General features: G+C 43.3%; 1 protein-coding gene across 16 annotated transcripts in view; it reads left to right on the top strand.

The window, feature by feature from the left end:
• Positions 1-248: 248 nt before the first annotated feature.
• The window catches only part of LOC123644497 (5-formyltetrahydrofolate cyclo-ligase), a 36,901-nt gene continuing 10,763 nt past the window's right edge, over positions 249-26,386 (top strand). Inside the window, exons 1-4 of one of the 16 annotated variants that reach the window (XM_045560597.1) lie at positions 249-434; positions 6,972-7,233; positions 19,038-19,149; positions 23,276-23,421. In XM_045560597.1, coding sequence (XP_045416553.1) covers positions 318-434; positions 6,972-7,233; positions 19,038-19,149; positions 23,276-23,421 — 637 coding nt within the window. In that variant the 5' untranslated portion in view covers positions 249-317. The other 15 variants (XM_045560613.1, XM_045560596.1, XM_045560599.1 and 12 more) reach the window with 15 other exon arrangements.

Below are 26,386 nucleotides of genomic sequence, written 5' to 3'. Positions count from 1 at the left end.
ACTCGCCGCCGCTCCCTTCCCCTCAAGCCCCTGTGACCCCCGCACGCACGAGCGCGGCACGCGCTGGGCCGCTGAGCGTCGCCGGCGACCTCGCAGGACCCTTTCCGGCAGGGCCCCGCCTCCGGGTTCCCGCCGCGGGAGCCGCAGGGCGGGCGGCGCGTCGCCATTTGCCGCGCGGGCGGGGGCGTGGCGAGAACGGGGGCGTGGCGCGGCGGGGGCGTGGCCGGGGACGTGGCGGGCTCCGCGACCCGGAAGCGGGGGCGCCCTTTGCCCTGCCCGACCCCCGAGGGCGGGGAAGGGGGCGGCTCCGGCGAGCGATGGCGGCGGCAGCTGTGCGAGGCGCCAAGCGGAGCCTGCGGGCCGAGCTGAAACAGCGTCTACGGGCGCTGAGCGCCGAGGAGCGGCTACGCCAGTCCCACCTACTGACGCAGCAGGTGCGGCACGCCGGCGGCTGGGACCGCGGCGGACCCACGCCCGCGTGAATGCCCGGCGGCTCCGGCTTGCGGGTCCGCGCAGGCGCAGGCCAGACCCCCCGCCCACCCCCCGCGGCGCGCGCTCGTCTAGTCCGGCGCGCGCTCGTCTAGTCCGGCGCGCGCTCGTCTAGTCCGGCGCGCGTACGTCCCCCTGGGCGGGCACGTGCCGCGGCGGATCTTGGGACGTCCTCGGGCGCCGCGGCGGAGGGAGGGGCGAGAGGGCGAGGCTGAGCGGATAAGGCTGAGGGGGGCGAGAGGGCGAGGCTGAGGGGGCGAGGGCTGAGAGGGTGAGGTTGAGGGGGCGAGGTTGAGAGGGCGAAGGTTGAGAGGGCGAGGCTGAGGGAGCGAGAGGGCGAGGTTGAGAGGGCGAAGGCTGAGGGGACGAGAGGGCGAGGCTGAGGGGGCGACGGCTGAGAGGGCGAAGTTGAGAGGGCGAGGCTGAGGGGGCGAGGGCGGGCGGGCGTCGCGGACTGGTCGCGGACGCGCCTCAGTGGACGCTGGCGGCGCCGAGGGCGGCCCCGGTAGAGAGGCGGGCAGCCCAGGCGCCCTCCCTGAGGGTGAGGAGTCCGGGCCTCAGGGCCGCGACGCGGGAGGGCGCCTTAGCGCCGACGGGGACGCGGGAGCGGCGCGGGTGCCCAGGGCGGGCTCGCTGGCTCTCTGAAGTGCCGAAGGGAGGAAGTGAGGCCGCCCGCGGGTTTCCCGCGCGGGGGAAGCGGAAGGGAAACGGGCGGGAGCGCGGCTTCCCGTCGGGCACCGCCCCGGTGGCCTCGCCCTGCGTCTTTCCTCCGCGAAGTGTCACTTTTCTCGTCAGTGGAGGGCGGGTGGCGGTCGTGGCCTGTCGCGAGGCGCGGTCTGAAGATGCTAGGGACTAGTTTTTGTTGGACACCGGAGGAAAAAGGCCAGCGTCGCGCGAGTAGGCCGTGTTAGTGATTCTGTTGTGAGTCGAACTAATGCTCCGCCTGCCGCGGTGTCCTGGTAGAGACACCCGTGGCCGTTCCGAGACCTGGGGCCCCTTGGAGTCAGATTCGACGTGAAACCTTCCCGATTCCCCTGCAGCGACCCTTCCGCCACCGCTGCTGCTGGCCTTCGGGTTTCCCGCGGGTTCAGGCCGCGGTCTGGCTCGCCGCCCTCCCTGCCCTCTCCGTGGCCGCGCGGGCGGGGGTCACGGTCACGGTCACGGTCACGGTCAGGCTTCCGTCCAAGGGGAATTATTTCAGCTGCTACGAGGAAGGCATCACGGGTGCCTCAGCGGGTGTAGAGAATACAGAACCCTGTTCTTGCTGTTTAAAGTTTAACTAAGTCACAGGTGTGTTGAGCACCCACTGTGTTTACACTGCGCCCTGCGCTGCATCGCAGAGAGGCGCGAATACGATTGTTGCCCCAAAGAGGCAGAGCGCCGCGACAGGGGACAGGCGACAGGCGTGTGACTGCAGCATTGCAGAGCAGCCAGACTCGCGACACAGGCGGACGCCAGTGTCGTGGAAACGCGGCCGGGGAGGGGGAGGTGGAAGGCTGCCTATAACAAAATGTTTGGGATGAATTTCGAAGAGGAAGATGAATTTTGGTTCGTGAAGGGGAAGATGGGGTGGGGGAACGTGTGCAGGGATATTTAGGCAACAGAGGGCAGAATGCATTTTATAATAACGTGGGCTTTGGAAGTACGTAGATCTGGATTTAATTTTGGCTCCAGTTTTGTTTTTCAGAGACCGGGTCACTGTCACCCAGGCTGGAGTGCAGTGGTGTGACCATAGCTCACTATAACCTCTTAACTTCTGGTGATCCTCCTGCCTCAGCCTCCCGAGTAGCTGGGACTGAGGCATGCAGCGCCACATCCAGCTTATTGTTTCATTTTTTTATTTTTGTCGAGACAGGGTCTTACTCTGTTGCCCAGGCTGGTCTCAAACTCCTGGCCTCAAGCAGTCCTCCTGCCTCAACCTACCAAAGTGCTGGGGTTACAGGTGTGAGCCACCCTCCTGGCCTCCATTGTTTTTTAGTTGTGTGTGGCTTTGGACAAGTCTCCTGATCTCTCTGAACCTCTGGTTCCTTACCTATAAAAAGGATAATATCTTGGTAGGTCTATTGTGAGAATCAAAGAGGTGTGTAAAGGGAGGTATTCGGTGCTTTACATATTTTTGATATATACTTAAGGAGTAGTATATTCACAGCGTTTGGATAATGGGTTGTGTTAAGAAAAAAAAATAGGGAGACCAGTAAGGGGCTGTTGTGATAATTCAGGTGAGAGGTTATAAAGATGCGAACTAGAGCATAGACAGGGAAGATGGGGGTAAGGAGGTGAATGGGAGACCATGTGATGAAAATCAGCAGGACTTGGCAACTGATTGGATAGAGGTTGAGAATATTGGAAGGGAAGGGGAGTCACCTATGATTCCAAAATTTAGAGCTTGGGACAGTGCTGTTTAGCATTAGTAGGCATAAGGAATGTAGGAGTTGGAACAGATTTTTGGAGGGGCATGGGGAAAATAAAGACGAATTCAATTTGATTTCTTTGTCCATAGGAAATTAGAATTCATAAACTCCAGGTGTGAATAGTGGTTTATATAGAGGCAGAACTGCTGTCTGCAATAGAGTGACAGCTGAGAGATGGCCTCAAAGGAGGAGGGAGAAAAATTGGAATAATTTTACCTAGTAATAACTACAGTTTTATCCCACATAAACAGATACATACATACAAGGAATATGTTTTACAATTCTTACCATATACAATGTACTTTAATATTTTCTTTTATAGTTTATTTAAAAATGCTGATTTGTAACGTACTATTGATTTTATGACCAGTGTATCATGGCCCAAAACATCAGCATACCGTGACTAGAACCGTGTTTTGCCATAATGAATGCTCAATAAAGGCATTAAATGATGTGTTTTATTAAACAAGCATATTTTTTCTTGTTGGCACAGCACCTTTTATATAACTTAGGAATTTATTAGACAAGTAATGTGTGGTAAAGAAATTCAGCTTTATGCCATGTCTTGACTCCCTCAGTAATTAAGATGAGTAAATTAGTGCACCTTTACTCACTTTGTTTTTTGCTGCATCTGCCAGTTTCTGACATGTATATTATTATACTTATGTTGTCAAGTTTTATAATATTTAAACTCTTTTCTGTAACTATAGTGACTCTACTGAGCAGTGTTTGTGCTGATTTCCAAATTTGAAATTCCAGAGAACAGTATTTACAGTTTTTTATGTCAGTGGTGTACTCTGTGGAACCAAGTTGTGTGATTGAATATATAAGAAAGTACATAGAATTTTATGTCACCGGATATGTGTCGCTAGGAGGGGAATGTTTCAAGTGTCAATACCAAATATTTTTTCTTTTACCCTAGAATTGCTCAAAATCATGGCATGTTTTACTTCATTCCTATTTGGAGCATAATTCTAATTTCTGTATTTTTCCAGGAGTTTTTGATTGCCTTCATTTTTCTTTTTTGGCAAAACAAGAATATGCCTTTATCGTATCAATAGATTCTTTTTCATTTTATCTGTTAAAATAAATCCACTTTCTTTTTGAAAGCACTCCAGCCCCTGCTCCGTCTGGTCTGGTTGCCTTCTGGCCCATTACACAGCATTGCTTGGGGTCCTCCTCATTCCACTTCCGAGTTAGGGCTTTTCTTAAGTCCAGTGTTTTTCTCTTTGTGGTATTCTTTTTATTTCCTCTGTCTTAGTGTATCTTCAATTTTTTTTTTTGAGAAAATATCTGTGGGTGTGGGTAAACTTTTAAATTCTTTATTCAATAGAAAGTGTTTTACCCTCATATTTGATTGATAGTTTCAATTTCTAATTTATAATTATCTTTCCTTGTTCTACTCAGCACCCATGACCCCCATTCAATCTGGAGACTGATGTTTTTTATTTATCTATTAGTATGTCTTTGATTATTTCTTTTCCTTTGTGTCTTTCTGGAATTCTTGTTAATGAGATAGTAAAAAATCCTCAATCAGTCTTCTATATCTCTTAACTTTTTTTTCTCATTTTCCCTATTTTTGTCTTTTTCCCCTATTCCAAGTCTTTTTCCTAAATTGTTTTAATTTTCCTAATCACAATTTTAATTTCCAGTGATTATTTTTTAATCTTCTGATTGCTTCCTTTCCATAGCAGTCTGTTGTTGTCTTATAGGAACAATTATCTTCTTAAATTTGTCTGAGAAAACTAATTAGAATTTCAAAAAATTCCCTGACTATCTCAGTTTCCTGCTGGGTCATTTTTTTCTCCACCCACCCCCCCTTTTTTTTTAATCCTTGTATTTTGTATTTTGGCTTCCAAGATGTTTGATGACCCTTTATTGTCTATGCATAATTATGAGAAGGCTTGGTAACCAGTGGGGTTTCCTCTGTTGCTTTGGGATTCCAGGGGAGGAGTGTTGTGGTCTGCTGCTGTTTTATCTGCAAATACTGTCTCATCCACTCTCTGTCTTACATAAATTAGTCAGATCTCTGTTGTCTTCTCCTCAGTGCTATAATGGACTTTCTTTTTCTGAGCTTCTTTACTTTCATATAAATGGGATTTGAGGAAGGAAGATAATGTGTATGCACAGTCTCACACTGAATTTTAACGGGTGTTTATTACTGCTTATTCAGCTCTTGATTTTCTGTATTCTGCTTTAAAGAGAACAAGAAAGACACTTAACTTTCTTACATAACTTTCACTTAACTTGGATACCAAAAGCCCTAGGCCTGCCCAAGGTCTGGATTTTGCATTTCCTTTCTTTGCCTGTTTCAGGCCTCATAAGAGCTTTGTAACTTCACAGAAAGCAAGAGTTCACTTCCTTCCTTAGCACTGGTTTGATGGGCTCTATCTACTTAATTTCTGTGTTTCCTTTTCATTAGGAATAACTTGATCTGTACCTGTATCTTTCTGCCAGTCATATTTATAAGCTGATTTGCAGTATTTTTTTCTACTTAACTTAGAGAACAGGGAAGAACAGAAAAGGAGGGGCAAAAAAGAAAGCTAAGGGCTAACTTCTGAGTCTGGGTAAGTTCCTGAGATTGTTAACTTTTCTGTGGTAAGCAAAGCTCAGCCTCCTGATTCAGCCTAGTGAATATGGTTTCTTTCACCAGGATCCTCCCTTCCCACCTGGCATCTTTGTGGACGTTTTTGTTTTTTTTTGTTTTTTTTTTTTTTGAGACAAAGTCTCACTCTGTTGCCCGGGTTAGAGTGCCGTGGCGTAAGCCTAGCTCACAGCAACCTCAAACTCCTGGGCTCAAGCCATCCTTCTGCCTCAGCCTCCCGAGTAGCTGGGACTACAGGCATGTGCCACCATGCCCGGCTAATTTTTTATATATATATTTTTAGCTGTCCATATAATTTCTTTTTTTTTTTTTGAGACAGAGTCTCACTTTGTTGCCCGGGGTAGAGTGAGTGCCATGGCGTCAGCCTAGCTCACAGCAACCTCAAACTCCTGGGCTTAAGCGATCCTACTGCCTCAGCCTCCCGAGTAGCTGGGACTACAGGCATGTGCCACCATGCCCGGCTAATTTTTTCTATATATATATTTTTTAGCTGTCCAGATAATTGATTTCTATTTTTTTAGTAGAGATGGGGTCTCACTCAGGCTGGTCTCAAACTCCTGACCTCGAGCGATCCACCCGTCTCGGCCTCCCAGAGGGCTAGGATTACAGGCGTGAGCCACCGCGCCCGGCCATATAATTTCTTTCTACTTTCAGTAGAGACGGGGTCTTGCTCTTGCTGAGGCTTGTCTCGAACTCCTGAGCTCAAACGATCCACCTGCCTCGGCCTCCCAAAGTGCTGGGATTACAGACGTGAGCCGCCTCGCCCGGCCTTTGTGGACATTTTAACATTCATTTAAACAGAAGAATTTTAGGAAACAGGATGAGAATGATAGAGCTAAGAGAAAATTGTAAGGCATGTTCTCTGCCTCAGGGAGTTTATGGACTGGTTCGGGACGCTATATTTAGGGCATATGAAACAATTAGTGATCTAACTCCTGCAGTACAGAATTATTAGGTTGTATGTTAACTCTAAATGTAGTAAGGGTTCTGCACCCATTAGGAGAAGTGAGGGCTGGAGTTGGGCTTTAAATGGGTAGACTTTAGGAGTAAAGAAGCCTGACAGTCCAAGGTATGAAGAAGCTTGTGGGAGCCGACGTTCAGAGATAAAGTGAAGACTCTAGGAGAAGCAAGTGGAATGACTGAAGGTTACCGAAATGAGTAGGTGGAGATTGAGCCTCGTTCTCAAGACAGACAGCTGGTCCCCACAGTGATTACAGCGAATTCTCATCCCTACCAGAGTGGGCACACCAGAAAGGGGTAACGGGATCGGAGAGGTCAGCGTCAGGGCCCGAGCTCAAAGTCAGGCTCAGGGACGCAGCGCTGTCCAACCCACTATATCACTCTGCTTTGTTCTGGTAGTTAGAGAAGTTGGGGAAGGCTGAGAGAAAGGAGGGACTGTTCAGGGGAATTGCTTGTTTTTAAAAGTGTGATCTTGGAAAATATAATTGCCACCATTTCCCATTTAGGTGATCGCCCACAGCCAGTATCAAAAGTCCAAAAGAATTTCCATCTTTCTGAGCATGCAAGATGAAATCGACACAGAAGAGATCATCAGGGACATTTTCCTGCAAGGCAAGGCCTGCTTTATCCCTCGGTACCAGTTCCAGAGCAGTCACATGGACATGGTGAGGTTAGCGTCACCCGAGGAAATCTCTTCACTTCCCAAAACATCCTGGAATATTCATCAGCCTGGTGAGGGAGACGTTCGGGAGGAGGCCTTGTCCACAGGTGAGTGTTACAGTGTTAGAATTGACTTCCCAGGATGTCAGACGGTGACAGGTTGTTAGATCTCTGATCCACTGTTAGCTGTGGGCCAGTGGGAGTTGCATTTCTCACAGGGATGAATATGAATTTCACTTACATTCCAGGACACCCACATTCCCTGGCTTGGAATGTGATGCCTTCTGTAAGCTGTGAGGTGTAAACCATAGTAGTGAGGTACCACGGTATTGTTGGCTTCTTAGACTCTTGCCCAAGCTTGTGAGTTGAATTATACATTTTCCCTGAATAACTTAGTTATTTTCAGTGGTTTCAACTATGGTCTGTGTGGTGATGAGTGTACTATTGTTGATGCCAGTGAACATTTATATCTCCAGTTCAGACCTAACTACCTTCTGGATATCTTTGCTTGGATCACACAGACACATTTCAAACCCGACATGCTCCTAGCTGAGTCCTGTTCCCCTCAACCCCAACTACCACGTGTTCGTCTCAGTGCCTGGCATCACCAGCATGTTGACTGTGCCAGAAATCTCCAGATCGTCCTGGACGCTTCTCTTTCTGTCATGCCCCATGTGTGGTCTATTGCCAAGTCTCGATGATTTTATTTATTGCATATTTATTTACTGCATCTGTCTGCTTCTCTCCAGCCCACTGCTACTACTGCATTCTAAGCTGCCCTCTTCTCTCGCCTGGGTTACCATAACAGCCTCCTGACTGTTCTTCCTGTCCACATCTTGCCTCTTCTCCTCCCTCTCAATCCAGTGTCTAATAGTAATTGACACATTTCCAAAATGCAAAACCTGCTACATCTGTGCCCCCCTTTGAGTGACTTCTTCTTGCCCTTAGATTGAAGTAAACACTCCCTAACAAGGCTGTTCCTGACCCTGGTCCTGCTCCTTCCATTTTCACATCTCTCTACCCCCTACTTCATAGTCTAAGTTCCAGCCACTCTGAATAGCTGTTTCCCAACCCTGTTTTGCTTTTTCTACTACTTGATCTTTGTGCATGCTGTTCTCCAGCCAACAGCTGCTTGGGAGATTTTTTTCATTATCAAGCAAAGAGGTGAAACCAAAAGGGTACTATTTTTTAATATAATACCTCAAACCCGTCTTAGGGGTATATATTTTTGACTAAGACTTATATGATTGCAAACAACCCCCAGCACAACTTTTTGTGGCTTTCTTCCAATTTCTGCTCCTTTCGATATAACACCATAACCTGTAAAATCAATATGACTGTGCTCGCTTTGGCGGCACATAAACTACAATCAGTATGGTGGGCTGGGAAGGGGCAGGGTCAAGGAATCATAGCAGGAGAGGGAGTGTACACCTCGCTACTTTCACTTCCCCTATGGAATCCAATCCCGGGCTTTGGTGGAGTTTAGGCACCAAAAGCACCTTCAGACCTACCCGCCTCGTGTCCTGCTTCAGCAGACCGTATGGATGTCAGCCTGATGGAGCTCTTTCATGTCTTGAAGGGGGGAGAGTGCGAGCGTTTTAAGACAGTGAGGTAATAAGGGAGTACAGAGTGTTTTGGGGAGTAGCCTCGGCTTATAGATAAGGAAAAACAGGACATTGTAGGCTCTGACATTGTTCAAGTTTAATGCAGCTACTTCTCCAGACTCACAGGCCTAAGGGTGGAGCCCAGGACACTTTCCTAATTCCGGGGACTGTATGTCAGCAGCTCCTCCCATGTTCCCATCGTCTCCGTAACACGCCTGGTGATGGATGTTCTGCTTGGTGTCCTCCAGCAATCAGTTCCTCTAGGGCAGCCCATTCCTTTTAAAACGGCTCTGCCCCTTCTGGAATGTCTTCCTTAGGTTGAGCTAAAATGTGTCACTTTGAACCTCCATAACATTCGTGCTATTTTTATTCAAGTACAACAGTGGGAAGGGTAAGGAAGAGGCACGATCTTCTTCTTAACTTAGTTGTGCTTCCTGGTTAGGGTGAACTGAGTCCAAGTAAATGAGCTAACTCATTTATGTATGCTTTTTAGCACATCATTTGGCATATATGAGCTATTCAGTAAATGGTAACTATTACTGATTTTAAGCAAGGAAGGCAGAATTATTGATTGTAAGATAAACTCATTGCTAGCCAAGTATTTAACGTTTTGATAATTTTCAGCAGATATTATCACATATCTACTTTGTGTCAGACACTATTTTAGCTCTGGAAAGATAAGATTCTGGCTTCAGGGTACTCATACTTTGGCTGGGAGAATGTATGTAAAAAGAATATCCCAACCTGTACTATATGTCAAATGTAAGTGTCAAATGAAAAGATACCAAATATTAAAAACAGAAGTTCAGGGGCTGGTCCTGCATAGAAAAGCAGTCTACCGAAAAAAAACTGATTGTTCATTTTTATCTCCTCCATAGCATTTATTCATGCTGTATTAGTGGTCCCACTGGCTTTTCCCCCCATGTGTTTTTCTTTGTAGATGCTTGCGACCTGGTTGCAAAGGAATAGGGGGCTGTAGCCATAGTTCTCGAGCCTGCAGTCTAGGGGCCAAGGCCCTCTGCCGTTGCTTATGGAAGTGTCTGAGTGGGCAGTCTCTGCTCTTTGTTACCTCATAGCATCGCACTCTGCACTGTGGATTTCTGCCTGCATCAGCAGCTTCAAATGTGGCAATTTCAGTGCTAAAGCATAAATCTAGCTTCACAGTGTTTGGGACAAGCTGATCAGAGCTCAGATTGTCCTTGGTGTAGCCTTTGAAGTCTGTTTATCTTTCTGGTTTGCTTACGTTATCGCAGCTTAGAAAAGAGTGAGCTTTGGTGTCCTCAGCTGCAATTATAAGTTCCTAAGCAAAAATTTCACATGGGGTATTCTTACATTATGTGTACAGCAAAATAAACAAATTGGTAAATGAAACAGAGGATCTGTCTGTTTATTGAATTTATCCTCAAAATGAGGGATGCTTGGGCAATTTTTCTGTTGCAAGTATATAATCTTATTCAGCCTGGTTTAAACAAAAACAGGATTTTATTGGCTCAGAGGCTGAAAGGATCAGTGTCATTAGGAGCTAGTCTATCTCTTCCTTTTGACTCTGCTTCTGTCTATGTTGGCTTCCTTTTCTGGTGCTACATGGTGGCCCATGGCAGCTTCAGGTTCCATGACATCCTTACAGCTAGCAGTCCCAGGAAAAAAAGCAAGTCTGTTTTTTAGCAGTCCCAATAAAGTGCTCATCCTGACTCTCATTGGCCCAAGTGGCCGTCCTACAGTTAATCTCTGTGGCCAGGGGCATGGAATAGGCTGGCCGACTCAGGCCTGGGGCTTACATTCCCGTCCCTGTGACCAGGAGGGAAGGATGTGCTGACTGACTTAGACTAGGTCACATGTCCACCTCTGTGGCCCTACTCAAACCACTGAGCTGAGAGCAGGGTGGGAGTGATTCACCACAGGAAAAATAGATGCTGTTTCCAGAGCAAGCGGGGAATGGATCCTGAGAGAGTGAAAATCAAATTCACCTATGCTGTCAATCATTTTTGAAATTCATAGACTATAACAGGCTCTTTGCGGTCATAGCTTTGTCCGTGCTGATTTTTAATTTCTGACCTTTGTGGAGGCTTTTTGGGAATTTATATCTGTGTGGGTAGCTTAAATAAATGATTATAATGAAAACTTTCTAGTCCCCAACCAAAACATTTTAAAGTAATTGAATGGCACCCTTTCAAGGACAGAGTCCACAACCCTTCTAGGTTGTTCATGGTCAGTACTTTTGGGGGAGCTATGACGGGCTCACTGTCAGTAATTCACGCTGACCTCCTTTCTGTCTGTGCTAGGGTGGCACGGCCTCTGTCAGGACAGAATAAAGACAGTGGGTCTGGATTTCGTCAAGGTATTTGACGGAGTCATAATATCCTTGAGGACAGGCTGAAGAAATCTGGATTGGATCATGGCGCTTTATTCAGAAACTATCTGGTGGGCACCTAGTCTGTGCACAGAGCCAGGGGGACATAGCAGGAAACAGCACGGCCTGGTCCCCAGCGCTGTGGCGGTACCAGCCTGTGGTCCTCACAGGGGCAGGTTTGTGCAGGGCCCTGCAGGGCTCTGTCGTGCTGTCCTGTTCAGCTTTTTGTGGAACTTTTACCTTTTTTCAGTTTTTGTTGAACACTTAGATGTCCCACTGTCTTTTTATTTCAACATGTCTGAATTCATTCTTACCATTCTCTTTGTGCTTTCCACATTTCTGTTTGTAGCCACTTTGTGAGCATGAAATTATCCTTGCCTCTTTTTCACCCAGCCAGTTATCAAGTGTTACCAGATTTTTATTTGTAATGTTTTTATCACGTCTTTTCTAATTCCAGTGTCGGGGCAGTCCTTTGTCTGTCCTGTGATTCTTCGTATCTCTTCCATTGGCGTGCCATTGCAGGAATTTGGGGTGACCTTCCTCTCTGGACAATTGGGAACGTTGCCTCCTGAGTGAGGCACTATGGGAGGCAGAGCAAACCCTTACTGTCCTCGTCCTTATTTCATCTTCCTTGTCTTCCGATGGGATAGCTGCGGCCCAGGGAGCTCAGGTGACTTCCCCAGGGACACGCGGGCAGTTGACGATGCAAGGTCACCCAGTGCTGTTTTCTACTCCAGTGCTCTTTGTTTCTTTTCTTAGAACCTCGTTCATGAAGACTTCTTTGCCACCTGGATTTTCTTTCTTTGTCCCGACAGCGTGCTGCATTAAAACCATTGTTCACAAAACAGGTACTCTTGGTAATTGTATTCACGGGAACATTGTCATATCTTCCCAAGGAAGAGCTTGTACTGAGTCACATATGTCTAAAAGTACACTGGTTGTGAAATGAAGGTTTCTTTCAGTTGTTTTGTATTCAACTAAATACACAGGAAGAACAATTACTGCTTTCATTTATAATAGGGCCTTTCATTTGAATGATAAGTGTACCCATGATAGGCTTCCTTGGACCTTTTCCAGAATTGTCTATTTTATCTTTTGCAGCAGCAACTTTAGAATATATCCTCATTACAGAGAATGGTAATTTACTCCTTGTTAACTCCCAGCGCATTAAGATTAAAAGATACTTCATTAGGGGTTGTGGCCTGTTGTTCTTGCCAAGATGGGCCATCCTGCTAAATGTTCTATTCAAGCATAATGAGTCATTGAAGGTACTGTTGAACACTCAAGTATCTTTAAAAGGACTAACCCAGGTGACCTAAAACTCTCTACTTACAGAACTTCAGGTGTTTAAACTACTTTTCCAATTCAATTTTTATTTTATTACTTTTAATTGAGACATTAAAATGTCTGTTAGGTTTATGTATGTTTCTGTATACATTCAATTCAGAGAAAGGGCAGAATTTTTAAGGGGAGTTTGAATTAGAAAAAATAAATTCTTTTTAAGTTTATTCTTTGCGTTAAATCTCAAGCTAGGATGTTGAAAACCTGTGTGTGAATAAATGCCGCCGTGGGCTTGTGTGCTTTCCCTCCCCAGTAAGCTCTGTAATCCTCTGTGTTTCTAACTCTGCGTCGGTCCCAGTCTCCGTCTCTGTCTCTCTGTCCGCAGGAGTTACGGAACAGCCCTGTGGCAGGCTCGGGGACCTTCTGACCCCCAGACTGGAAGAGCCTCAGTCGCATTCACCTGTTCTATGGGCAAGAGCCAGGGGCATCTATTTCTTTGAATCCCGTTGCAGTGAAAACACCCCTGTAAACTTCTTCCTTGTAGCATTCTGAAAGGCCGTAAGATGGATTCTTCTTCATCAAAATAAATCCTGTGATTTTCACTTTTTGAGGGGTAAAATGAGTTATAACATGTTCTTCTTTCCAGACAAATGAGCTAGAGAGTTTTCGCCATGAACAATCAGGACAAGAGATGATTTGGGGGAAGCTGTGCCAGTAAATGAAATTCGCCTTTGCCTCGAGTGACTTTGGCAAGCTTTGGGGTGAATTCTCTGTCCTGGTTATTGCAGTGACCTTCTGACAGGCCACCTGTCTTCAAACACTTATCTTCTCAGTCTCAAATTCCTGCCAAAGTGACCTTAAAACTCAACTAGATCGAATCACTCCACCACTTGAAAACTCTGCCTTCATTGCTTAGAAAATAAGTCCTGATTCTGTAGCAAGGTTCAAGGAAGAGGAAAAGATATTTTCCCAACCCCCTTTTCTTTTTGGGATGGTCTCTTTGCCTTTACTCTTTTAGTTTCTTAACCTGAAATTTCGATCTTCTTCCTCTGCCTGATGGAATAGTAATCATCCCTTAAGGTCCAGCTTCAATGTTGCCTCCTCCAGAAGTCTTAGATTTCTTAGTCAAATTTAAACACTTCTTCCTTTGTATTTCTTCCTGTGTTATGATACCTCAGAATGCTTTGTGTTACTGGAGTTACTTTATTATATCCCACATGTGTGAGTTGAAAGGTTTGTTTTTTTTCAAACTTTACTGTTTGTAGGGATTAGGAGCCCACCACTTAACAGGGAAACGCTTTACATTATAGGCCCTTCGGTAAAAGGTTAGAAAGTTATTCTCTATATTATGCTTATGCCTTCATGTGACTTTCACCCGCAGTCCTCCTGGCCTTTAGACAAACATAAATAGTCTGCAGACATTTTCCTTATAAGTTTGGGCTCAAAGCAGTACACCAGTGAACATGAAGTGTACCACCTTTTTCTTCACTAAGTTAAATATCCTTTTAGGTATACGCCTGATAACCATATGATGAATGAATGACTGATAGTAACTGCAACAAAATGTAAATATAATGGCACATAATTCATCAATGTTTGTTTTTTATGCTAATTATTACTACAAAATCAGTTTTGCATTGATTAATTATCTGTAAGTGAGCAGAACAAGCTAAATGTTCTTAGAATTTTAATTAGAAATTTATGCTTCACATACACATTAGCTCTAGTAATTCATTAATGACTAAGCATCTTTAATAAATGTGATTGGAAAACGTCTGTTGGTTTTTATAATGAATATTATATTTTTTCTATTTTTTTCACTCAATTTATCTACATTTAAAAAATGGAAATATTTCTGAATTTGGTGGTTATAACAAGCTACAAGAGAAAAAAAGATTTAGATGGATTATAAGAAAAATATCTAATTAAACAATAATGGGTGAAAATGGTATTATAAATTTGTTATATGTGACGTATGGAACTATACATATAGAGGCATACAGAAAACTTCAGTGTCCCTTTGTTTATTTTTTGCCACACAATTTTATTTCTTTGGGAAGAGCCATTGAGAGTTTGGTTTTCTAAAATCGCCTCAGTAGTTAATTGATAATGGCAATCAACTAAGAATTGTACTTCATTTATGTAATTTGCTAACTTTCAAGTTCTTATTAATTTGAGAAAGGAGGAGGCTGGGCTCAGTGGCTCACACCTGTAATCCCAGCACTCTGAGAGGCCAAGGTGGGAGGATCACTTGAGGCCAGCAGTTTAAAACCAGCCTGGGCAACACAGTGAGACGCCATCTCTACCAAAAATAAAAAATTAGCTAGGCATGGTGGTGCGCACCTATAGTCCTAACTACTTGGGAGGCTGAAGCAGGAGGATCGCCCGAGCACAGGAGTTTGAGGCTGCAGTGAGCTATGATGAGATGACACCACTGCTCTCTAGCCTGGGTGACAGAGTGAGACCCTGTCTTAAAAAAAAAAAAGTAAATAAAGAAGACAAAGATAGTGATGGTAGCCCTGATAATATACCTAAACTACCTTGAGTAGGAATATTTAAAAGATATATTGGATTATTTTTATCCTGCAGAAACTGTATTTCATAGGAGAGGTGAGTTAGGTGCAGGCTGGGGTAAACTATGGGAAGTAACATAAATTGTTGATGTATGTAGTTTTGAAAATTTGCCTTTTTGATATCAAAAGAGTATATTTTTATCACTAGCAATTCTTGAGGTTGTATGTGCACTGAGGTTCCTATGTGTGCATGTTCGCTGACGAGGTCGCAGTCTGGGTCGTGCCCGCTGAGGAGGCCCTGCCCGTCTGGAGTCTCTGGAGTCTGCCTGGCTCTGGCACGAAGTTGCTGTCTGTCATCCTCCCATGTGGAAGCCTCCACATCAGCTCCCTTTTTGTCTTTGGGTTCTGCCCAGATCCCAGCTCCTGGCAAGAGGTTTCCCGTGACGCTGTCTGCAGGACTCTCTTTCTCAGTGCTGTTTTCAAACGCCACTGGTTACCTCTGGGAAGGATAGATTAAAACTCTTCCTTCAGAGTGACTGTTTGGACAAAACTCTTAGGAAGGTGGAAGAGACAATCGGGGTGGGGGGAGCAGAAACTTATGATAAAAGGAAACGCTTGACCTCAAAACAGTGGTCTGGAGCTGTGATCAGGGCCTCTCAGGAAGAAAACACAAATCCCTTCATTCATGAGGACTGTACGTATTTCTCCTGCTGGATTTGTTCCTAGCCATTAGCTTCTCAGATATCATCATAGCTCACACGGGCAAAACTGCTCCTGTTCCCCCTCCTTTTTTTTTTTTTTTTTTTTTTAAATTTCTAAGACTTCAAACTGTAGTGATTTTTCTCTCTTATCTAAAAGAAGTTTAGGTTTGTCCCATATTGATGCGTCTAATTGGCTCCGTTAGAGATTATGTGGTTGGTATTCAGGCTCAGGTAGAGAAAGAAGGGAAGGATTGGAGTTTGCTACAGTTTATTTGCCTTGATGAAAGCTGCGGTAAACTGAGGGGAGAAGGGAGCAAGGGATTATTATTGGCAACTGCTGGAGTGAACTTTACCACTGTATGAAGAGTTTGTTTTTTGTATAGTTGTTTGTTTGCTGCATAGCCCCAGATTTCCAGGGGCAGAAGCTCCATAGAGTGGAGCCTTTATTAGGAATTGTGGCCACACTCACATTCTGCGTAGCACACTGGGATGAGGGCTGAGCCGGCCTCGTTCATTAAATCGACTTTGCATTAGATGTCCAAGGCCCTAGAAGGGTCAAGATTTGCTTCTTGGCTGCTTGCTGCCCAGGGACCATTTGTTATGTATGTATCTGCTTCTCCTGGCTGAGGACTTGATGGACGTTCTTGCAGTGGATTTCTTCTGGCTGTTCCCAAGGCAGACTTATCTTTGGCATGTGACTCATTATCATCTTCCGTTTTTTGTAAATTATATCTTGTAGAAATACCTCAAAGTTTCTGACATAGATATGGCATCCTTCTCTGGTTTCTAATAGTAATAGATATTTTCCCCAAATTTATTTTCCTTTGTTCATTTCACTGGGAAAGTAGAAAGTCAAATATGTGTGCTAAGGTCTTTCTTTTGAATTTTAAGATTTATTTTTTAACAATGACCATTGTACAAGTTCAGGTGCATTTGCACTTAGTCTTCTTGTAATAGAAATTATGTATTTTTACAAATCAAGATTTTCTTTGTAGTGGTGGGAGTTATATTATTGATAACATTTTGGATTTATCTGCAAATGGTTACTGCAGTATTTTCTTTCATTATGAACCTCTCCCCCTGAAACAAACAGAAAGCACATCACATTTGGAAATTTGCCTGGAATAAACTGTTAACTTTTTTGGGTAGGTTTTTTTTTGTTTTATTTTGTTTTTTACTTTAGAAAATTGTAAATGCCAGGCATAAAAATATCCTCTATTCCATCTGCCAAAAAGAAAGCAGAATTAGGTAAGTGAAAATCAGGATCTGAGCCCAGTAATCAATTATATTATACATTCTGCCTTTTGCTTGTCCTTTCTACAATGTTTTAGTGGTTCACTCATTTGTGTAACATATATTCTGAGTCCTACTATGTGTGACACTGTGCCAGGAACAGGGACTAAGTTGTCATAAGCCTTGGTCCTGTTTATAAGAGTCAAGTTTCTTATGCTCTATTGAAGGAAGCATCATGAAGTATGTAAAGACCTATGAAAAGCTCAGTTTCTAGACATTTAATCCTGATGGGGTTAGAAAGTGAGGCAGAAGTCTCCCAAGGAGCTTTTTGTACCGAGGCAATGATATGGGTAAATTACTAGTAGCTACCGTGTGAGTGTACTAAGTACTAAGCATTATGCTAAGGGCTTTTACATGTGTAAGCTCATTACTCATCGTGACTACGCATTGTTATCCTAGTTTCACAGACATGGAACGTGAGTCTCAGAGAGAGCGTTATTTAGGGGTGTGCCGCAGGAAAAGGCAGAGCCAAGAGTTCCTGCCAGGTCTGCTTTCTCCAAAGGTGTGCCCATGTGGTAGGGCACGCTCTCTCTCCGTGCTGCCATCTTGCGCCATGGGTGTGGGTAACGGGGGCTTGCTGCACCTGTCAGTTAGATTTGGTTGTGTATGGCAGGAAACCCCAAAGTAACAGTGGGGTACTTGGGAAAGAAGTCTGGAGTAGTGTTAATAGTCTTCGGCTGTTGTGAAGGCTCCACAGTCGTCAGGGACAAATCTTGCCACATCTGCCGTGTGGTCCAGCATGGCATCTCAAGCTTCAGCTCTCAGCTCCAAATTCCAGGCAGCAGGAGGGAAAATAGAGTGATGGGGGAAAAAGAGCATCCCTCACCTGGTAAGTCTCATTTGGCAGAACTTGGGCACAAGGCCACAAGTAGCTGTCAAGGAAGGTGAGAAATGTAGTCTTGCAGTGGGATTCGTGGCTGCCTGAATAAAGTCCTGGTTCTGCTACTAAGGAGGAAAAGGGAAGGGATGTTCAGGTGGGCAGCCAGCAGCCTCGTTGCACTTAGCTCAAGGCAGGTTGTGGTTTGGTGGATGCCACGGGCTGAGCTGAGGCCGGAGGTCATGCGTCTGGGGTTTGAACTTTATTTTGTAGGTGCTGGGGATTATTGAAAGGCTTCAACTAGGTGAGTGACATGACCAGCTCTGTATTTTGGACAGGTTGTTCTGCCTGCAGTAAGGAGGACAGGCTACAGAGGATGAAGGCCAGAGAAATGGGGAGCAGGGCATCTTTGGGAACCTGATGGGTTAGAACGGGTGAGAAATGATGGCCGCTTTTAGAAATGGAGAGGATGGTGTGAGTTCTGACACGTTCAGGATGCAGAGTCTCCAGGCCTTGGTGACTGACCATTTGAGGCTGCGAGGGACAGTCTGGCTTTGCCATCTGGGTGCAATGCTAACAGAGGCAGAGAATGCAGGAGGGAGAGTAGGTAGTGGTGGTGGTTGGGGGGCAAGTAATAAACCCTGTTTGAGGTGGCTCTGGGGCCTCCAGCAGATGCTGGTAGGCAGCTAGTTGGATGTGCAGATCTGGAGGTCAGGACGTAGGGCATATTGATTCAGGAGTCATCAGAGTAGGGTCATGGAGTGAGCCCTGCGTTACAAACAGGGAGCCTGGTTGGTTTGTAGAAGTAATTAACTTCTGGCAAATACGGGGCAGACCCATATTCACTTCCCTTCCAGATGAGGTTGAATAAACATTCAACATTTCTAGGTTGACCGTTTTTGAAATTATTTTCTAGACATAATTTATAAAAGTAGAAAGAAACTCTAAATATAATTTGGAATGGTTCAGCTAAAAGGAGAAAACAGAATCTTTAAGTACATGTAAACAGGTATTAATAATGTGCTAGAATTAAGAGAGTACAGATAAAGGTAGTTTTTTTGTGCCTCTGCTTTTGCTGTAGGAAGGGCAGGGGAAGGGACACTGGAGTAAGCAGTGGCGCTTTCAGGCAAGACAGTCTCTGGTGAGGGCTGATGTGCTCCATGAGAGGAGGACGTGAGAAATATAAGACCTGCCCTACCACTTGCTCACCCCTCAGTGTGCCCAGTCTCTCCTTTCAAAACTAGTAATTAACTTTGTATTTTTAGCTGCATGTTCAATTAGTGATAAACCATCAATAAAAGCAGATTTAACTGTCTCCAGATAAGACTTGCTTCTCTCATGTACCCTTTGTAGGTTTAACAAATACAATGAAAAATGCTGTGAGGGAAAGGACGACCTTACTTACATTGTGTGTTTCTGGTGGTGGGAAGGAGGAAAGTCTGTGCACAAGCTGCAGATCCTTAAGGTAAGGACAGGCTTTGAACGACAAAACTGGAATGTGGGGAGGTTGACGCACAGCCAGCCCTCTTGGCCTGTCCAGCGTAACTGAAAAGTAACAGTCGTACCCCCTCTCTACAGCCTACTCCCAGATGTGACTACTGTTAACATACTTATGGATCCTTCTAGATCTATATGTGTGTGTCCTTTTGAAAAATATACATGTACAGATAGGGTCATACTTTAATTCTGTTCCACATGTTGCTTTTTCACTTGTTAGTAAATCTTAGAATTCTTTTCATAGCAACACATGTAGATCCAGCACGGTGTTCATAGTGTTGGTGTGCTCTGATTTATTTAACCAATCTTCTGTTGGTAGACATTTAGGTTGCTTCTACTTTTTAAACATTATAAATAATAATAATAATAATAAAGAACATCCCGATAGATACATAGTTACATAGTTTCTACATAGTTATGCGAGTAAGTCCATAGGCTCATTTCCTATTAGTGGAATGGCTCTGGATTCTAAATTTTTATAGATGTTTTCCTATTACTTTTCAAAAAACGCTACGTCACTTTACATACTCATTGCCAACCTATGAGAGTGTGTTGACCTTTCCCTGAATGAATGGATGATCAAAATACGAATGACCATACATTAATGACCAGCTGTGATGTGCCAGGCCCCATGTGATGCTCTGGAAACAAAAAGATGACTAAGGGGCAGTGGTCCCTGGGCAGAAGGAGCTCGCAGGCTGATAGGGAATACGGCTGTGTGGTGAGGGAGGGTGAGGATGGTTACGGTGGGGTGAAGGTTTTGGGTTCTGACGGAGCTGGGTTTAGTTACTGACTCTGCTGCCTGCCATCCGGACCTGAGTAAATCCTTTCGTCTAAGCCTCACATCCTTCATTGGAAAATGAGGGTAATCATATCTGCTTCACTGGATTTTTTTGAAGATTAAATAAGAAATTTACATAAAGATTTTAGGTACAATGGCTACTGCAGAATAAGTGCTTGATGATGATGATGATGATATTTTCCGTGACTGTCACACATAAACTGGCGATTTCAGTCCTGAGGATCACACGTGAGGGGGTGCCCAGAGTGCGCTGGGGCCCAGGTGGAGAGCTCTCCGCCTGCAAGTGTTCGGGAGGCTTGGGAAGGGCAGTCGTAGCTAAGCCAAGTCTTTAATTACACATGGTAGTTTGCCATGAGGTTGTATCAGAGGAAATATAATATTTTAAAAATAGTTTCTCAAAAAAGGTACACTGTAACAGGAAATCTCACCGTTATATTGAAAAAACATTCTCAGAGGAAATTCATTGGGGCATCTTATGACCCTGCTGCTTAATTTTCAACAGTAAAAGTAACTCAGTTTTATCAGTGTTTCTGGTTTTGTTTTGATGAACTAATCAAAGGATAATTCTTAAATTCTGTTTTAATTTCCTCCCTGTTTCTTTTAAAAATTACAGTGGTTAAAATGTGCTTATTATGGAAAATGCCAAAATATATAAGCTTTTATATGTTTTTTAACCTTTCTGATTTGTCTTTTGTAAAGTGCTATTTTTTGCCTCATTTCTTTTGGGAATTTTTCTTTTTTTTGGTATTCATTTTCTTTCTGTTTGGTAACAATTATTCATATATTAAAATATTAACCATTAGTAGTCTTTTCATAAATGCTACAAATGATTTTTATCCGTTTTTTAAATTTTCTTCTTTATTTTGTGTATGTCTTTGTTTTGGGGGATACAGATGTTTTAAAATCTTATTAGTAAAATCTGCTAATCTTTTCCTTTGTGACTTTTGCCTTTGGCTTCATTTTTCGGAGGTCTTTCTTCACTCTTGAGATTATATAAATTCTCATTTTATCTTAGTATTTTATGTCTTTTAATATTAAAATCTTAATCCTTTTTGAACTTACATTGATGTACAGGAAAGGAATGTAACTTTTATAAGGGATTGCTAGGTGTCCTGACACCATTTAGTGAATAATCTACCCTTTCCCTGCTGGTCTGAAATGTCACCATTTTCATGAACTAAATTCTTGTATATGTTTGGGTTTGTTTCTGAATATTTTTGTCTTTTCCACTGTTCCATTTGCCTATTTTGGAACTAGTGCCATAGTATTTTGATTAATATTGCCGTGTAATGGCTGTTTAATGGATTTTAAACCTGGTAGGATGAGTCCTGCCTCAGTATTCTTATTTTGAAAAATTTAGCTGACCATTCTTAAATATTCATTTTTAAGATTAACTTTAAAATAATTTTGTTAGTTTCTTCCCCAAAATCTCCATGAGATCTTGATTGGAATTGTGTTAAATTTGCAGATTAATTTGGGGGAAATGGAGTTCTTTGGAATATTCAGTCTTCCTCAGGAGTATGCTGTGCCTCCCCATTTGTTCAGGGCCTTTCCTGTGTTCCTTTGTAAACATTTTTGTTTTTAGTCATGTTGTTTCTGCACAGCTCTTGTTAAGTGTATTCCTAATCCATTTATATCTGCTGCTGTTATTGGGGGTGGAAGTTTTTCCATTACATTTCTAAGCTGGTGTTGGTTGCATAGCACCCCATGGGAACATAGGCTCGATTTCCAAATGGAACCACAGTATCTGAAGTAATTTTAAAGTTATTTTCTTCAAAATGTTCTTAAGTTTGATAAAATCAAATATTAGAAAATTTAGTTTCATAAGAAACATGCATTCTTGGCCGGGCGTGGTGGCTCACACCTATAATCCTAGCCCTCTGGGAGGCTGAGGCAGGTGGATCGCTCAAGGTCAGAAGTTCGAGATCAGCCTGATGGAGACCCCGTCTCTACTAAAAATAGAGATGAAAATTATCTGGACAACTAAAATATATATAGAAAAAATTAGCCGGGCATGGTGGCGCATGCCTGTAGTCCCAGCTACTCGGGAGGCTGAGGCAGTAGGATCACTTAAGCCCAGGAGTTTGAGGTTGCTGTGAGCTAGGCTGACGCCACGGCACTCACTCTAGCCCGGGCAGCAAAGTGAGACTCTGTCTCAAAAAAAAAAAGAAAAGAAAAAAGAAACATGCATCCTTGATAACATGTTTTCAGAATGATATATCCAAGAATAATAGGTTTTTAAAGGCTGCTATTTCTTAGATGGATTGAGTAATATTCTCAATTTCCAGCAGAGGTCAGTGTTTTACAGATTTATTAGTCTATGGTGGTGGTTTTGTCTATGGTGGTGGTTTTGTCTGCAGTCTCCTGAATTTATATATCCTTGAGTCATTTAATGAGCACGCTGGGGATGATTTGAACTGGAAGGAATTTGGAGATCATCTAAATTAATCATTCGTTTTGTAGAGAAGGCAGCATGCCTAGATGGGAAATGACTTGTCCAAAGCCACACAGTCAGCAGAATTAGGTTAAAATCTAGATGTTCTTGTTTCCAAAGGATACTCTCTTTAAAAGACTGAGTAAAGATAGTCACCAAAATCACAGAGAACAAAAATTATATTGTCTCATGTAGAAGTTATATCTTCGAGAAAGGGAAGCACAAGCTGTTCAATTTGTTTGGGTAGGTATATGTTTAAAAATTTTTATTAATAAGATGCTAGATTCTTGGATTACAATAGTAATTGGGTAAAACGTACTGCAAACAGCTGACTTTTGTTACCTGAATGTAGAATTCCTGGATGTGAAAGTGACCTTTGATACAATGTCCTATTCTTCATCCTGACTGTGGTGCTTGGTGTCTACGTGTCAGTACTTGTATGATACCAGTAGAGTAACTCCCATCCCCTCTCTGCACAGCCAAGTTGGGTATGTTTCAGAGAAACAACATAAATCATTCAGTTTCATCTGTGTCAAAAAATACTGTCAAAGAATCTATCATCTTTTCCAATAAATAATCAAATAATGTAAAAATGTAAAAAAAAATTTTTTTTCTATGTTATGATTGATCAATAGACAAACCAGAGCAAAGAAGCCAGGGGAATGATTAGGGGTAGCTTCTGACAAAATTATGAAGTGGACGAAATATCAGTTTCAAAGAAATATCTTTCCTTTAACCAGCTGACTCCACCCTATCAAAATCTTGTAGAAAAAGGGTATGGGCCTCTTGGTTGTTAGCGGGGAGGCGGGACCCTTCCGGAGTGCGTATGATGAGCATCTACCACCCCCCTGACACCAGGCTCACTGGATTTGGGTGTGGGAGAGCCCGTGTGGACTGGTGTGAAAGTGAAGGAGAGACTGTGAGCTGGGCCTTGAAGGAAGCGTGGGACTTACATGAACAGAGACCGGAAGTGGGACACTGTGGAGGCTGGATTCCTCGTCAGGGTAAGCAGAGACCCATTATTAAGTGTTGACTTTAAGGGCAATCAAAGGAAGGCAAGATTAAGGGTAGACTGGGGTTGGTTTGGGTTTAGACTTTTTGAGTTGGAGGTCAGAGTATGAGATGTTTTTCTATAGGCTTTTAAAGCTTTTTATTTAGAAATACAGTAATAAGTTATAAAAGTAGTGCAGAGAGGTCCTCTGTACCCTTCATGGAGCTTCTCTCTATGGTAACATCTTATAAAAGTTTCAGACAATATCAAAACCAGGAAATTGTCCTGGGTTCAGTTTCTCAAACTTATTCAGATTCTACCAGTTTTTATGTGTACTCAGTTATGTGTACATACATATGTGTACATTTCTGTGCAGTTTTATTACATGTGTATACTTGTGTATACTACAACAGTGAAGGTACAGAACAGCTCCATTTCTACAAAGGAACTTCTTCATGCTGCTCCTTCTAAAGATTTTAAAAAGCTTTAAAGGCAATCCAGGTTTCTAGCTGGGTACGTTGGGAGGGTGGGTGTAACCCACTGGTGTCTGGGGCCAAGGGGCTTGTTTGCAGCAGGGAGGCCTGGCCAGTAGGGTTCCCTTTGGAGGCCTCTTTACATATTGTTGGCAGAATGCAGGAATGGCAGACAATTTTATAACAAATTTTATAAGGAACAAAACTGTTTAACCAGGAATATTCTATGTTGAGTTTTTAAAAATGGCAGAAAAGACCCTAGTCATTGTTTCTCCTGGAATCTCAGCTTCATCCTGTGACTTCCCTCATGCCGGTGGGTTCTGATTTTCTTGGAATCTGCTTGGCTCCCTGTAGCCACTGGCATTTTCCTCTAAGAAGCTGACAGGTAGGTTCACTGGCTCAACCTGCAAAATTAAATAGGTTTTTTTGCCCTTGCATTGGAGACCCTTCCCAACAAGATCTAACTGTGTCCTCTCAGCCACCTTGCTCTCGTTTTATTCATGAATCCTTCCAAAGGGAACTAGTCACGCCCTGAACGTTCCCTGTGCTTTCCCAGATCTGTGCCTTTGCCTGCTTTGTTGTTACTACTGATACTCCGTGCCTGCCGCTCCATCGCAATTCTTCCAGACCCTACTCATCCTTGCATTGCTCCTGCAATAGGCTACCTCCTTAGTGGGGTTCTTTGGGCCTAACCTGCTTCTCAAAGGAATACAGCTTTCTCCCTTTCTACTTAGTACCTTGGCACTTACATGACTCTACCCCTTATCACAGTTATTTGATCATGTCTTTACATACAGCTTAGAAGGTGCATTTTTAGCTGCCCAGGTTATTATTAGCACCAGAGGGCATGGATTCTTGCTTACCTCTATGTTCTTGGTAGTCCCTCGGACAGGGCCTTCCATATAGCAAGTTATTAGTAATAGCTGTTTATTGATTTGATTCCATTAAATTTCAATTGAGGTGCAAATCTTCAGGGATTTCTTTCTGCTTCCTTTTACCTGTCAAGCTTCTCTAGCAGGTTTTAGGGAGCATTACAGGTTTCAAGAGCAAGTTTCTCATTCAACAGAAGGAGACTTACTGAAGCAGATAACAAGGCTAGTTGGAGTGGAAAAGGCACTTAGAACTCATTGGAAAAGGACGTTATATAAAATCCAGGTACTATTATTTCAGCGTAATAGGTTACTTTATCATAGGCTTGCAGTAATAGCATTTGTTCTAGAAGGCACAAGGCTCATATTAGCCGAACTGTGTGCCCTCCTAGGCGTGGAAGAAGAGAGCAAGCCGAAGAAATATAATGTACCGTGTAATTTTATTTTAGTCAAATGTACTGAACCAGAAGGGCTGTAGGATTTTCAAATGCTCATTTAATACCTCAGTAAAACAAATGGCGGAAGCCAGGGAGAAGTTTCCATTTTGTTAAACTCTTAATGCTTAGGAATCATGCAGTGCTGTAATTATTTAGAATAATGACTTTGAGAGCTCATCTTCAAAAAAGTGAGAAAAATAGAAATAGCTCCAGGAGTACCCTTATATTTCTGTATCTCAAGCAATTGTTCTTCAACAATTGCTTTTAAGAGTAAACCAGGCTTGCTTTCTTTCGTGAGTACAGCTTCACATGAACCTGTGCCATGGGATGGACTGCCCCTGAGATCTTCCCCCAGTGCCAGTTTTCCTTCTTTCCTTTTTTTGTTGATGTAAAGAAACACAAACATAGTATTTATCGTCTTAACCATTTGTAAGTGTACAGTTAAGTAGTGTTAAGTATACTTACCTTGCTGTGTAACAGATCTCCAGAAATTTTCATTTTGCAGACCTGAAACTCTCTATACCCGTTAAATAATTCCTCTTTTCCCCCTTTCTCCAGCTCCTGGTACCCACCATTCTACTTTCTTTTTCTATGAATTTGACTACTTTAGAGCCCTCATATAATTGGAATCATACAGTGTTTGTCTCTTTGTGACTAGCTTCATTTATTTCTTGATTGTGTCACACAGATACACAGGGAATTGTCCTTAAAGTTCTCAGAGCCACTAAGCTTTGATTCTAAGGAGATCTGAGAAATTGAAGAGTTATGTCCATCCATTTCACGGATGAGGAAAATTGGCAACCAGAGGTTGCCTATGGTTAGTGGAAAATCTTAAGTTCTGTAGTTCTCTTTTATTTTCCTTTTTAGGTCCATCTGATTATTAAAAACAGTGAAAGTATCCTAAACTCAGCGCAAAAATAAATATAACACTTAGAAAATGCCTTTGGATTAAGCTGCTACTGCTACTGGTCCCATTTTCTGCAAAACATTTTTACATATCTGCTCTAAAGACAGTTTATTTTTTTCCAATAAGATTTATTTTGGTCAATATCTGCCGCTATAGCATAAGCTGATGTATAGATTTTTATTAACCTTCTGTTAAATGCCCTAAAGTAGGGTTTGGCAGGCTTTTTCTGTAAAGGGCCAGATAGTAAATATTGAGTCTTGTTGTAATGATTTAACTCTGCTGTCTCAGTGTG

The sequence above is a fragment of the Lemur catta genome, chromosome 9 (genome assembly GCF_020740605.2).
Source record: "Lemur catta isolate mLemCat1 chromosome 9, mLemCat1.pri, whole genome shotgun sequence".
NCBI classification, from domain to species: Eukaryota; Metazoa; Chordata; class Mammalia; order Primates; family Lemuridae; genus Lemur; species Lemur catta.
This window is presented reverse-complemented; position numbering and strand designations above follow the sequence as displayed.